Consider the following 15,946-nt stretch of genomic DNA (forward strand, 5'->3'; position numbering starts at 1 on the left):
ATTTAAATCCTCATTTAATCATTCCACAATAGGAAATTCATCACATTCAAAATTTAAAATTGAAATAAATACAAATCATCAAATCCAAAATTTTAGAAAGATCACCAAATCCTCATTTAATCATCCACTTGTAGGTCAATCATATTGCATCCAGAATTCAAATTCAAAAAAATGTAAATCAACAAATCCAAAATCAATTAAACTAATTCCAACCACCCATCTCCAACAACATTTTATCCAAATTCAAACTTCATCATATCCAAAATCAACTAAACTAATTCTAAGCACCCATCTCTGACCACAATTCAATCCAAATTCAAACTAACTTTTAATTCCTTCCATTCATCAAATCAAGTCGATTGTAACCCTCCATCCACCAACCACTAGCATTTAATCCCTTCTCCCTCCCAAATTAATATTAAAATTTCATCTCAAACAATCAAACACATACATTGTAAATCAATCTCAACCCTCCACCTATCACCATCAAATCTATAAATCAAACCATCCCCAAACCACTTCCAAAGAAAATGCACCAAGTGTATATGCCGCAATGTTGAATGCCTACCCTCTATTTCTTAAAGTCACCAATGGTTTGTTATGGTAAGAGCTTTCATGTTTTGTCTTTCTTGCATTCCTTTTGTCCTTACCAAAATTTAGGGTGGGGTCCCATGGGAGGCTTAAGCTTCTATTTTTAAGGAATAGGAGGTCCAATGAAGAAGAAAAAAATTGGCATTGGATTATTTGGAATCTTTTCCTCAAAAATAGGAGCTCCTACTTTTTAGGCTTGCATATTTTAGTGATGAAAATAGGGTGGGGCTAAAAATTGCTTCATCAACTTAGATATGTTATTTGCCACTTGTCAACTATCTAAAGTTTAGATTTCCATTAAAAAAATAATTTAGAAGGGAAATGAAATTTTAACCTTTATTTAGTGATTGCATAGCCTATAGAAGACAAAGGTATTATATTCATAAGACGGCCAACTTCCTTAAATTTTGAAACTTAAACTTTTAAGCTAAACTGCTACAAAATTCATAGAACCAGCAGCTTTAAAATATTCCAAAAAAATCTCAACAGCTCCGGCTCTATGAGGATGAATAAAACATTAAAACTTTCTAAATTTGCAAAATTCCCTTCTAGAATAAGCAATGAAGAGTTTGATTAAAACCACTTTCTTGTGTGCCAAGTAATAGAGTTTGAACTTCTAGAAGGAGGAATAAAGCTTCTAGAAGCCACTTAGGAGGTTATAAAAGAAAGTTTTGTCCCATTATCACCTCTCTTTGCCAATCAAGTTTGAACTTCTCTCAAAATTGCTAAGGGAGATCAAAGTAAGCAGCTTTCAGGCATAAAAGATTATCAGATTCATGCCATCTTATCAGTTTGCACTTGCAGAAGTAAAACAAATTCAAAGGTGTTAGAAAACCCCTCCATAAGACCCAGGCTTACATTTTGTTAATATCCACTCTACAATAACGGTGTGCACAAGCAGAACATAGCAACAGCCCGCTTATACTCTACATAACGGTGTACGCAACCAGAACTTAGCTGCAGCCAGCTTCATCCGAATAACCAAATAAATCAGAAACAAAGCGGCAACCAGCTTGATCTCAACCATGATTGAAATTTGAAAATAAGACTTTGGACATGTAATTGGCGCTCTGTATTCAATGGCTAAATGCTCAAACATTTTTCCTATTCAACTGTGATGGTCATTAAGATGAAAACAAAATGGTAGTTTGATTATAGCAATCTATTTCTTTCAAGAACGAACGAAAAAAATGCTTAAAAGTTTTCTTTCTTATTAACATAAAAGCAAATTGATTGTTATCTGTTAACCAGTACACCATGAAATTTGTAAGCTCTTAAATAATGAATATATGAAGAAATAATTTACAGAAGCACTGAAAATAAATACCATATCAGGCTTCTTATATCAAAACAATTTGATCGTCAAATACTACAAGCAGTTTGAACTTGGAAAATAGAAGAAGAGAACAGTATATATCAAATGTGCCCAGCTAAGAACAACCCAAGAAACAGATGCTTGCAAACGAAGAAGATAGCCATCTGCTGAATCATGAGAGCAAACTGCTAATCCTTCCGAAACAATTAGAATCTAAATCATATACCTCGCACATAACTTATTTTATCATTTCTAAAAAATATTGAAATAATGATACAAGGATTGACATTGTATCTTGAAGCATAGCTTATAGATGTGTCTGCTTGCAAACAACTACCTGCCCCATCCAATAAGAGCACATATTAATCCAATTATATCTCCATTCAAAAGGCATCTCACCATACTTTGCTTTTTCTTGGTGTAGGGAGGATATCTCGCCCCGAGATCTCCTGCAAAGCCTCTATAGAGGACTGCCTTTTTATGACTGAAATTGTCAAACGAAAACTTGCCGTGATATGCTCCAGTTCCACTTTCTCCAACCCCTCCAAAGGGCAAGTTGTGATTTGTAAGCTGAATAATCGACATGTGAGGTCAGATGGAAATAAAAAATACCAAATAGAAAATAGAATCATATCAAATTATCCAAATATATAAGGGACTTCGAATGAAAAGAATTTGGGCACGTTATTCCTTAAACCTATTCAGGTTTCATTATGGAATAGAAACGTTGAAATGCAGAGTTAATAAACATGGAAGCAGCTAAACATACATGCAAAACGGTATCATTGACAACCATCCCTCCGGCGGAGATGCTTGCAACCACCTCTTTCTCTAGATTTTTATTCTTTGAAAATAGATATGCTGCAAGAGGCTTTGGCCGTGAATTAACAAATTCCAAAGCTTCCTCCATCTTTTGCACCTGTTCATTTAAGAATGTTAATTAGTCTTCTTCTGAACATGATCTGCAAAGTGTGAATATATTATAAACCCGGTATATATGTATATGTAATATATATTCATTCGTAAAACATATACATATTAAATCATGCCAGTCCTCCTAATGTTCAGACTTTAATTCCACTTACTGACTTGGAATGAAGAACGCCCTAATATATTAAGCATCTCATATTATTGCGGCCAATTTTGAGTGAGTGCGTCACAGGAATGACCATAAGTGTGTGCTACATGGAATTTTGATGGATCGGGTTGAATGAGTATGAAGCACAAGATAAAAATCATATCCTTTACACAACTGCTATCAACACAATAAGGAGCCTGGAGAATAGATGGGCTCCACCATTTGATAAAAAGCATTTAAGACATTGCAGGGCGCAGACAAAGGCAGCCTAGGAAATTCTATTATATTCACAGAGAACATTTGTTTTGCACGACATTGACAAGTTAGCAAACATTTTATATTTCACTGTAATATAAGCTTGCAAAAGTTGTAATTTGCTTGCACATCACCTAACAACTAAAGAAATCATATCAGAACTCAATGCAGTTTCCTCGCGCACAATTCAAATTTTTTTTTTAAATCAGCAGTCGCTACCTTTACCGAATGGACTCATTTTAAGCTATACTTTAATTAGATTCGCGAATTGCTCACTGCTCACATTTGTAGGGAAATTCATACGAATGAAATCCAATCAGATGTTTCAGATAATTTTGTTGCCATCAGAATACACAGCATAAACAAACAACAATCTTCTACTTCCAGACTTTCAAGAAGCAAGACCAAAGAGCTATGGTAAGGTACAAGGGTATATTTCAACACCCATGCCACATAAGCCTTATCTATGTAAAATAAATTTTAATTAGATAGGTGGGCCGTGGTAAATTCATGAAAAATTACAAGTATACTGACCAAAAATTACCATGCATGTCAGAGTGTTAATAAAATCAAGCCAAACAAAAGTATCGAACAATGTTCTTTGGCATTTCTTAGGACAGCACAAACAATGATTATGCAAAGTCCTTTTTAGAAGCTACAGATATTTACCCTAGCCACAGTAAAAAGATTTTGCCGCATTCTAGAAGTGGTTTATGGTTGAGAAAATGCCTGTTAATTCTGATGCTCAGCATTAGAACAATTAACTTCAAATCCAGATGTAGGTTTTTCCAATGTCTATTTTTTTGCTAATGATGCACAACGCTGAGTGCTCCTTTGCACGTATAGGGTAATTTACTTAAAAGTTCCGCAATAGTGAGTTTGAACTTATGCTAAAATCTTTATAGGGTGAATTCCACACTTCTTTTAGCTTACATCCCAAATTCGTGGAGGACCTCCAAAACCAGATTTAACAGGTATCACATTGCATTCTCTTGTTTGGAAAGTCTGTGCATTTATAGCCAGTCGTATCTTGGCAGAATTCAAGATATACAAAAGTTACATGACAGCAAAAAAAATTAAGGAAAATGAGGTTGCAAAGCCACTGTTCAAAACTGTCGTATATACAGAGCTACAAAGGACCCAGCCATTACGTTACAGTTCATACGACAAGACAGTTACTCACCTGTCTTGAATTGATTCACAAGAAAATTTAAATTAGAAGCCATCAATCTCGACATGCACAGCCAGATAAGATGTTTATGCACTGCAGCTTAAAATATAAAGCTTTCATTCTAACTATCTCTAAGTTAGTGAAGTTTGCAACTTACTATCTTTCATTTCAAAGGAGCAATTCTGTACAAAGATTTTGAAATTGGCTTCAAAAGTGAATTTACTTTTTTGTGCCATAGCGGCATATTAAACTGATCCCAAGCAGTCGTCAATAAAGCTAACCAGGTGAACTAAAGAGGTACAAGTACTCAAAATCGTTGATCAAAGATTCCCGCAAAAAGGTTTACAAGACTTTTATTGGTTGTTACTTTAACAAAACATGAGGGACGTACATTGCAGCTTCTAACCGAATTTTAATCTATCTTCAGTCATTTATGAACAGTACAGTTTTATACTCGTGTCATACACTTATACAACTTCTATTATGCTAAAATTATTATGTTCCAATGTTGTTTTGTTTCTCATTCTTCTTTTTTTTATTTATATTCAATGACGAAAATATGTATGAGAGCTTACAGTTATGATTGGAAGCAAGGGACCAAATATTTCATCCGCCATAATCAAAGAATCTGCCGGAGGATCCAGCAAAAGAGCAGGTGTAATGATCCTGCATCATAATAATCACCACATGCGTCAAAAGCGTATCGATAGCTATCACTGCATGTAAGAAAATTACAAGAAAATAATTCCTCTTTTCTTCATACCTATCTTTAGTGGTGTAAATATTTGTAAGGGTGCAAAATGTTTTAGATATACGTAACATTAGAAAAAATTGAGTAAAAATATGCAATCAATGGGAGTAAATGACACAACCACAAATAGATTCTTTATAGTCTTCACTTCACGTTAACACACCTTGTTAAAGCCTTAGTTGCAAAGAGAAGTTTGAAAGAGCCAGGCATGCAAAAGGTAAGTATAAAGTTGTACAAGCAGATTTTAAGAAAGAAAAAAGATGAATTCATGCACAAAGGAGAGGAGTAAATCTACCTTGGAAAGAATAACCCAAAGCTTTTTTGAAAGGAGCTTCAGTCATGAAAGGAGCTTCAGTCATGAAAGAAGCAAATTGGAAATAACATTTAAGCTAGTCAGTGGTTTGAATAGGCAAGACAACTTTAATAGCAAGAATCAGAAGTAGATCCCCCTCCCTTAGTCAATATCACTACAAAGCTTGTCGCCTTACATGAGGTTGAGATTGGCATTAAAAAATTGGGGCCCTGAAAAAGCAAAGGACTTGGTTGAACTTCAAACAGAGTTTCTAAAATGGGGGATGAGAACTCCTGCATTGCACATTTTGAGAATTTTCAACAAGAAGATTCTGCAAGGGTTTACAAAATATTGGACAACCAACCTAGCAATACCCTCTTATTTAGAGTGGTGATGTTAATAATCAACCCCTTGGTTACGAAACTTTTTGGTAGCATGGTTGAAAATAGAATCTCCAAATGGGCAGAAGAAAAAAAAAAGAAAAACAAGCAAAAGGTCAAGCAGGTTTTAGACCTCAACACTCTAAAGTTGATCATGGAAACACTTTGAGGCACATCATTGACAAAGTTTGTGAAGAAAGGGAAGATGCCTTTTGTTGTTTTGTTGACTTCAAAAAGGCTTTTGACACAATCCCCAAGGATAAGCTATGGTGTAAAACCGAAGAACTTGATAACCCTATGCATTTAAGAGTGGCTATTCATAGGGTTTATAAAGTCAAAATCAGAACTTCGGCAGGCATCTCAAAAAATTTTAGGACTGACATTGGGATCAAACAAGGGTTCCCTCGATCTCCTACTCTCTTCCGTTTATATATTGACAAGCTTGAAGAATGGTTGAATTGGCAAGGGCAAGATGGGGTTCATTTGCAAAAGTTTGTGATCAAGCTTCTTTTATATGCAGATGACCTTATTTTGATTGCTAAATCGGCTCATGGGCTGCAAGAACATTTTTGTAGAGAAATGGGGATGCAAGTTAATACCAGCAAGACCAAAATCATGATTTTCTCCAACAGCAAAAAACAGGACCAGCATAAGTTATACTTGAAAGGCAACATTCTTGAAATAGTAATGGAGTACAAATATCTTGGGATTGATTTAAAAAACAAGCTTAGTTGGGAGAGCTACAGAAAAAAGAGAACTATGGGAGGTTAGAAAGCTTTATATGCTTTCCAAAATAGACGCAGAGGCAGAGTTATGGGACTAGAAAACCATTCAGATTCTTTTTGGGCTTTTAGTGCTTCCAGTGGTACTCCATGGGTGTGAATTGTGAGCTAGCAGTACAGTAGACTCTAAGTGGAAACAAATCGAGAGCTCAAAAACACTTGATAACAAGCAAGTTCAAAATAAAAGGTTCAGTCCCATATGAGATTATGCCAAGTGAAATGGGGGTTCGGTCCCATATGAGATTATGCCAAGTGAAATGGGGGCTGCGCCTATTGAAGTGTTGCAATGGTGTGTCTCATTAAGTTATCTAAAAAGAATTGAAAAAATGGAAGCTGGTAGGTGACCAAAGGTTGTTTTCAATGATATCATGAGCAAACACAAAAGGTCATGGATGAATTTGAATGCTCGTCCTACAAAAAACAAAGAGATAAAATATTTTGTTTTAGATTAGTTCCACAAGCATATGTGGGGAAAAGTGCCAGGGAGAAAAAATAGTATTATCATGAAGAGTTCAACCTCACGTGACCATCAACAAAAAGCATATATAGCAGCTAATATTCCATGGAAAGCCAAGATTCTTATTGCTCAATTAAGAGCCAACTTTCATCAGCCCCGATGTGAAATAGAAAGGTGGAAAAGACCTAAAGAAGAATGGGAAGAAAGGATGTGTATTTTTTGCAATACCTAGGCAGTGGAATCAGAAAAACTGACTCAAAAACACTTTATTATGGAATGCGATGCCTTCAAGGGCATCGGGAACAAGCATGCCAATTCAAAGACAGCTGTTTCTTGACACAGTTTATTCAGTGAAGATGGGGGTGATTATCATCTCCTTGAATAAGAAACGGACTGAAATGCAGAAGATCATTATGACAAGGCTGGATGTTTTGTAGACTATTTTTAGCCTTGTGGACATTAAAAGATCTATCTATCTATCAATCTTAGTAGTTTACTGTTCTGATTAGGAAGGAATTATTCATTATACCTGAGATAGTTGACCCTCGCTTGTACTTATTGCTTCAAGTCATTTAAATACTTGCTAAACTGCATTCCTGTTGTCTTAAGTTTTTAAGCTTTTAATTTAAAATGAACAGGCTTTGTAACCAGCTCTTAAACTCGTATAGAGGGCTTGGGTTGTCATAAATATCTTGATATATTTATACTAAATTTTCTTTTTATCACAGAAAAACTAAGTTATCATTTGTGGTTCAAATTTGGGTTAGGTTGGAGATTCAGTAAAAAAATTGGGGTTCGTTTCGTTTTGGATTTATCTATAAAAAAAACATATATGTCACCTTTATTCAATTCAAATTCCCATTTCCCATTAGATCCTCAAAACGTCAATATTTAAATAGTAAACCATAACAACAATTTCCACAACTGATAAATAATAAATAAAACTATACTATCAATTTAATAAAAATCACAGAATAAACCTTATATTAAATTTCTATCGATCTAAATTTTAAAACTTCACAAACTTTTGTTATTGACTCTGATGTTCCATCCAGACTCCAGACAAATGTTGAAATACATTCCCTCCACATATATTGAAATAAAAAATTGCAGGCAACCGCAAACAACGGAAAAAATTGGACAGCACAGAGCTGAAAAAATGCCTGATTCAAGGAAAACTGTTTGACAGCCAACGACGGATATGGTTGGCAAGCATGTTAAGTAAGGAATATTTTTCAATTCTAGGCTTCTAGCATAACAAACAAGCATTAGAAAAAAATATAGGCACAAGAAAAGAACTTATAAAATCCTGGCCCTAAAGAGACGCCACTTATAGGTGTTTTGGGCCTTTCAGTCATCACATCACAATCAACTTCCGGAAAATTTTGTAATTTGTGTTTAGCAGCCCTTTCATATATATTTTATATGTGCAATATCCTAGCTATATAATATCCAAAGTTCTTTGAAAAATTCTCTTTTGTATTGAATAGTTAATACCAATTTAAGTATCCATATTCCTTCATAATGGGTCTCTACTTTCAATCTTTAATATCATTACGGAAGGGCATGTGCTATGCACTCTTGGAGTAAAGTGATCTTTTCTCTTATTGTAGTTTGTAGTCTGCTCTAAAACTGTGTCTTTAAGCTGCCTTAGCTGATTTGCTCCTCTGTGTAATGCTTAATTGTAGTTATCTTAAAACCTGAATAGTTACTTTCAGGCTTCTTGGCTTTATAAGTGCCTCCTCCAGGCTGTCTTTTTCTCTTGTACATTCTTTTTCTTTTACTAATATATTCATTTTTTCAATAAATAAAAAAGTATCCATATTCATGCCACTAATCTCCTTGGTATGAAATTCATTTTATGGCAAAAGGAAATAAGAGGATAAGCGGGGCAACATTTCCATTAAAATCCAAGCTCTTTCTCATATGCATGCTAATGAACACCAAGTTCAATCTTTCCCCGCAAGTTCCTTGTGTATACTTTGCACTTTCTAAGGTGTTTGCATTCTCTTTTCCTTAAACTTGTACCAATCAATATCTTAGCCTGATTTTTTCCAATGTAACCATACATCTAGGTCTTCAATGTCCACATTAGACGTCAACCCGATTTCTCTTCACAATGGCATCCTTCTGTCCATGTTTGAAAGTTGACCATGTACGTTTGGATGGTGGATCTATATTTTAGAGCACAAAAGTTATGAAACTTGTTGAAGCTTCAGAACTTTTGTAATTCTGGCCTGATATATGAGACTATACCACCAAGTGTTCAGCCAACAGTAAATGCATCTCTCGTTTTTCTCAAAATTACCAGATAAAGCCTTAATTTTACTCTAGCATAGATGTATAAATCCATATCTTTAATTCACTTACCTCTTGACTCTTTTATATATAAATTTTAATGTACTCATTGTGATGCATTCGTTCTGACAATTCAATCTCCCTAAGTCTCAGGCATTATAATCTGGTTCTTTCCCACAGAAGAATGATTTTTTTGATAAAAGTCTGAATTCGATACCTTAAAAGAGTTTCATAGTCTTTCAAAAAGACATGGTTCACCTGACAATCTTGATTTAGTCGAGGATTTATTGTTGAAATTAAATAACAGTGCCCATCAGCTATCCTATGAAGCAATAAACAGTAATTAACTGAAATTTTCGCTGTAAATACACCTCTAAACCCGTTCATTTCTTATCTTTTTAAAACCATCTTTTAAGGAGACAAATCTGAGCTCTTTGAGAGGACATATAACTGTGTTTCTGGATCCTTCAAAAGGCAATTTGGTGCCCTATAGAGGATAGATCTACTATAGGGGAGCTAGCACGCACTGAAGGAATTATGCATCTATAAAATATAACTGAGCTTCATCTATATAACTTCATTATGTTCACATCTCAAAATTGCCAAAAACATTGCAAGTTTTAGACTCGAGATTACTCAGGACTTGAGTTAAAACTAGGAATAGAAAATGTTCATAATATTCAAAATTTCAGGCATTTTATGTATAAAAGCAATGTTCATACTAGTTCTTACTGAGTTCACTTGAGTTTTCTCCAGTTTTTGCCGTCTTTATTTTAGGACTAGATGAGTTTTTCTCAAGTCATATTTGAGTAAGTCCAAGGCTTTGCTCAGCTTTTGTGATCCCAACTCATTTCAACATTTACCCTGAGTTTCAGTAATAAAGCAATATTTCATGAATACTCTTTTGATAAAATAGCAAAGAATGTCAACACGTATTGCTTGTAACTTGTGCATGCCATCACAGTTGCTACAAGAGGAATAATTTGTCTTATGAGGCAATTTTGAGCATCTTGGAATCTCCAAGTGGCCCATATTTCATAGCGGTGGAACAGAATCTTTTAAGCATTCATTTATGCATAATCCTCTAATGACATGGGAAAAGATCTGACTTTGCAAGATCAATATATCAAAAGAAGAAAACAAATGTTCAATTAAGATCTTACAATTTTTTCTCATCTCGCTCACCCCCGTAGATGACTTTATCTGACACCTTTGGATCATCCAGAAGCCTTGTTAGACGTGTAAAATGGTTTAAGTTAACAATTCGCGACATATCTGAGGTTTGAAATGCATCCTTTCCAAAAAAATTCTCCAGTGTACTTTTCAGAGCATCTATCTGCAAGAAAGTCATCAAAGAGAATTTCATCTCTTTTGAAATGAAATAAAAAGAGCCAAAGAGTTTCTAGATCCAATACCTTCAATCACAACTAATGCATTGCAGATAAAATTCACACACAATAAAGCTGCTTAGACTACCCTCCACGGACTTGACAAGACATACCAATTTAGGAGCAAAGAAATCCAGAGTTATAATGTAATCTGGAGCAATGCATGCTTGTCCATTATTACTTCCCCACTTGCCAGCTACAATTCGCCTCGCTGTAACCTTAAGATTGACAACAAAATTACCAAATTCTATGAATAACATAAAACAATAAAGTGAAGCAAGTCAATTATAAGTTATAAAAAAGTTTAACTAATAAGACGATTTGTATTTTAATCTAGTAATCAAACCCACCTGTAAATCAGCTGTTGGGTCAACAATGACTGGGCATTTTCCTCCAAGTTCTAAGGTAACAGGAGTAAGGTGATTTGCTGCTGCAGCCATCACAATCTTTCCTATTCTGCCACTCCCTGAATGTTACAAATATCAGAATGCATATAGGCTATGTATACGAGTAATATAGTTTAACATCAATGTACTATATATATTCTTTTAAGTGTAGCAAATTCAAATAAGTAAATATTTGTCATGATATTGTTCTTGTTATAAACTTAACAAATAACAAAGGAAAGAAATGTAAGGTTAGAGTTCCATTAAAAAGTGCACTGATGAATAAATAATTGAATATAGGAAAGAGAGCTAATTAGTTAGTAAGAAGACAATAATAAGGACAAAATAAAGCCACAATATAAGTCACCTCAAGACAAAAAAAGAGAGCCCCACCATTGGTAAGTTGTTATGCCAAACAAGATGGGAGCATGCAGGATGAAGCAAGCCAGCGTATGGATGTATGCAAGATTGCAGAACAATGAGGTATCCATATAGGATAACTAATTAACAGTAAAGATTACTGATGGGATGCCACTATTGATATCATACATCATAAAATGCAAAGTTTTCCATGTTTTTAGTGAGTTTTGCTGATTTTTTGGCAAGTCTTGGAAAGTACCCCCAAGTTAATGAAGTTTAGTATTTTTTTAATTTCCTGATTTTTGCTAAATCACTAAATCTGAGTCAAAATTAATTTGCTGATTCCTTCCAAGTTGAAACTTTTTGATATATTTGAGATACTGTGGCCAATGAAACAAGTAAAATAAATGTATTAATGAGGGATTTGAACACCTCTTTAAAACATTTCATTTTTCATCACCTTCCATTAGGTAAGACTTTTGTGCATTGCAATGGGAACAGAAGATAGCCCTGCTGTTAAATATAGGCCAAAATCAGTTTAGGAGGTTGTTTTCAATTTACGAGTTACAAAATGGTCAATTTTAGTAAAACCAATCCAACCATGGATCATATTCTGCTATTATTATCTGATATTATTTTCCACAATTGCAAGCTACAACTGTTATGTATATAAAATATTGTAGAAAGGCCGGCTTGAAATTGTGTGTAAAGCATTTAGAAATATTATAAATAAAATCACACTATATAAATTTGTTGAAAAATCCAACTAAAACATTTGATGTCATAGATGCATGCTATGTGTTGCTCATAAAGAAACTCGGGACTGTTCCATAATTCCTATATTCCAGAGGGGTCACAACCCCTCCCCTCAATCCCTCGTAAGCATCCCCGTCCCTGTCCATGTGCTACTTTTCAATGCAAATATTAATCCTAGCATTTTGATGGTACTTTTAGGTGTCCTCATTTCATGTTCCCACATTTCCCCATCCCAATCAGAAAGGGAATAGCATTATTACAAATTTGCTGCTCATGGTGACTAGCTTGATCTTGTTTGATAGTCCCTCAAATGAGTCAGAGATAAGATTGTCTATGCCCCAACCAAAATTTAAAAAAAAATGAATCACTGCAAATAATGTTACATCTTCAATCAGCTGGCCTACCACAAATGGAGAATTGTTTGTGTGAAACTTTCAGAGTTGTAAGAGCCCAGGGGAGGTCAGTATGCCTTAAACAGAAGGAATGTTATATCAGGCATTATTCTTTACTATCAGTATTTCTCAGTTAGATCTTGGCTTCTAAGTATTACCAATGTTAAACACAGGATACTAATGCTAGAATTCTACAGCAAAGAGTGATCCCAAAATTGATCATCTTTAACATGAGATAATAGAAGAAACCATTTATGGCTCCTGGATATGTAGGCTCAAAAATTTAAATATGAATATTTTGTTAAGTATGATAATTAAAGTCTGGTCTTTGACTTCCATAACTGTCCAAAGGAGCAACTCAAAAACACCTTAAGCCCATGCATGACATTTTAGAGACCAAGGTCATTTGACATAAATCATAAAGTAACGAATCATAGATCGCACAAGGAGGAAATGGCATCTCAACATAAACAAAGCCAAAAAAAATATGATTGATAGCCTTCTCCCCAAGGGGAAACATAAGAGTTGCAAGGCTTATAAACTATGTTGCCAAGTCTGCCTAGAAAGTTCCCTAAGCCTAGAAAATGTGAAACAAGTCTCAATTCTGGGCCACGACAACATAAGGCAAAGAGATGCACCTACAAGATTTATCTACCAAAGGTGAGTTTATCTTCAAAAAAATTCTGGTGTCTTTTCATTTTTACAGTTTTTTTTCTTTTAAAAATTGTTTTGAATGTTTTTAAAAACCTTTTATAAACAATCTAGGAGTTATAATGCCCTTTTTTGTTTCACTTAAGTTAACACAATGTAGGGTTGTAAATTTCCGTCGACTACTTTTTGTTTTGTTATTCATACCAAATGGCTAGTAGTTCTTATTCAGTAGCCCCAAGGTAGAGAGCCCATTCAAATCTGATGCAACATCACCTTTTTGGTGACATACATGCATGATTAAGCAACTTCCTAGAGGTGGCAATTATCATTGGCATTGTAACCAATGTGAGATTGAGTATAAGAGCTTATATAGTCAAGTGAATGCTCAGTTATGCACTATGATTGGCATAGAAATAGGAGTTTGTCTAGGGCCTGTTGTGACCTTTTTCACACATCGTCCAATTGCAAATGGGGACCCCCTATTTTTTTTGCTTTGGCATTGCAGTTACTAATCACCAGTCTTTTTACATCTGCCTTAGAGTTTTTAAGAATTCATCCCAAGCCAAGTTGATAAATCATGCTCAGAATCATGTATGAATGTTGTCAAAGTGCTCAAAAGGTCCGAAGGACGAGGATTGCAATTGCTCTGGGTCATTTCTGACAACTTTCTATTTTTAGAATTTTCTGTTTTTTTGCTTTTTTGAAAGTGGCATATGGGTTTTGTTCCTCAAGTCATTTTATTACTACCCATTTTATCAGAATTTGAAAATCTTGCCTCTAGGTATAAAAAGCAGGGCTTCCAAATTTTTACTTTTTTCTGAGACTAGGGTCTTGTTCTTTAGGTAATATTAGTCTTGCCCATGTCTTCATATTCGAAAAATTTTGCTCCTAAGTATAAAAAGCAAGGGTTTGAAATTTTTGTTTTTTTTCCGAGATTAGGGTTTTCATCTTCATGCCATATTATTACTACTCATGTTCTCAAATTTTGAAAATTATGTCTTTAAGAGTAAAAAGAAAAATGCAAACCCTAATTAGGGTTTTGTTCCAGAAGACCAACCATATTATCAGTGCCCATGTTCTCAGATTTCGAAGATAAGGTCTCCAAGTGCAAAAAGCAGAGTGGAAACCCTAATTAGGGTTTTGTTCCAGATGAACCAACATGGTATCAACATGGCATGAACGCTATTGATCAAGTATAGAGGAAGAGTTTGGGTATGGCACATTGAAAATTTCGCCTAAGTTGGAGAAGTAAAAATGGCAGATGATCAGTCAAAATTGTCCAAAGATGTCAAGCATAGAAGATGTTTAAGCAGGATCAATGTCTGCCAAGGCATAGGAGAGTTGTCCAAGTAAAATTGTCCGACAGATGGTAAACTCCTACCAATAATTAATTAACTCTTGGCAAGAGTTAGTTAAACTCCTACTTGATATTAGATCATGTTGGCAGAAAAATAATAATAATAATAATAAATAAATTGAGGCATGGAAGTGTAAAGTAAGTTGGAAAATAAATTTGGCACATGAAATTTTCAAAAAAAATTAAAGAAAAATTTTCAAGTAATTAAATTTCAACACTTGAATATTTTCAAGAATTTTAGAAATTGAGAAAAAGTTCTAGAAGATTCTTGGCTAAGCATGAAGTTTGGGGAGAAAATAAAACTTTCCATTTTGGAAAGATTAAATTAAAAAAACACAAAAAAATAATAAAAAAATTATTAAAAAAAAAAACAATAAAACAAAAATAAAACTTCTGAGTTAAGGAATCCTAGACTATATATTTTCAACCAGCTCATTTTCACAATTCATTATCTAGGTTGAGAATTTGGAGAGCAATTGAGAAGAAGTTTTCTCTCAAAATTTGTGAATTTTGAATTTTTGAAGAGAAATTTTCCAAAATAAAATTCTTCGATGTGTTGAAATCAAGAAATTAAGTGCTTTTTTTAGATTTTAAGACAGAATTTCAGAGTTGAAGGTAAATTTCAGTCATTCAAAGATTCAATCCGACTGAATTTTCTTACCTTTCTGTCTTATTTCTTTCAATTTTATCAATTTCTTGACCAAATCCTTCACTTTCAGTCCTCTTTTTTGCAGAAATTTAACCTTTTGATAGGCCAAAAGTGAAATTTTCAGGAAAGAGGATTAAAAATCAGAATAAAAGCCTGAAAATAATATGGAATTTTCACGTGTTTTTGCAAGAATGGCAGACAAAGGATTCGCCTTGTCTAGAAGTTTGGAAGATGGCACATGGCTGTCCAAATGAAAAATTTCGCCCAAGGAAAGGAATGGCAGACAAAGGTTGTCTAGAAGTTTGGAAGATTGCACATCAACTGGAATGGCCAAGCCATCTTCAAGTCCGTCCATGAAGACAGGGCAATCCAAGTTCGCCTTGGAAGGAAAAGATTAGCCAAGGTTTGTCCAATAAAATAAGACACAAACTGAAACTTGTCCAAGGATGTGTAAATTTCACCTTGCCAAGAGGAAATTTGCTAAGCAAGCATAAGGATGGCATGTATTCTTCCAAGATCGCCATAAATCAAGATCAAGGAAAATTGGAAAACAAATTGTCTGATCATATTTCCAAATCTGCCAAAGACAAGAAGGCTCATGACTGTCCAAACTTTTCCAAATCCACCAAACACAAGG

At 34.4% G+C, this 15,946-nt stretch overlaps 1 protein-coding gene across 2 annotated transcripts in view; it reads right to left on the minus strand.

Moving 5' to 3' along the window:
* Positions 1-1,905: 1,905 nt before the first annotated feature.
* Positions 1,906-15,946, minus strand: part of LOC131072823 (aldehyde dehydrogenase family 3 member H1) — a 52,444-nt gene continuing 38,403 nt past the window's right edge. For both annotated transcript variants that reach the window (XM_059221338.1, XM_058009097.2), the window contains exons 5-10: positions 11,109-11,224; positions 10,872-10,976; positions 10,534-10,706; positions 4,986-5,076; positions 2,676-2,825; positions 1,906-2,476 (exon numbers count right to left, since the gene is read on the minus strand). In XM_059221338.1, coding sequence (XP_059077321.1) covers positions 2,240-2,476; positions 2,676-2,825; positions 4,986-5,076; positions 10,534-10,706; positions 10,872-10,976; positions 11,109-11,224 — 872 coding nt within the window. In that variant the 3' untranslated portion in view covers positions 1,906-2,239. The remainder of the gene's footprint in view (positions 2,477-2,675; positions 2,826-4,985; positions 5,077-10,533; positions 10,707-10,871; positions 10,977-11,108; positions 11,225-15,946) is intronic.

This window comes from Cryptomeria japonica, chromosome 5 (genome assembly GCF_030272615.1).
Source record: "Cryptomeria japonica chromosome 5, Sugi_1.0, whole genome shotgun sequence".
In the NCBI taxonomy this organism is placed as follows: Eukaryota; Viridiplantae; Streptophyta; class Pinopsida; order Cupressales; family Cupressaceae; genus Cryptomeria; species Cryptomeria japonica.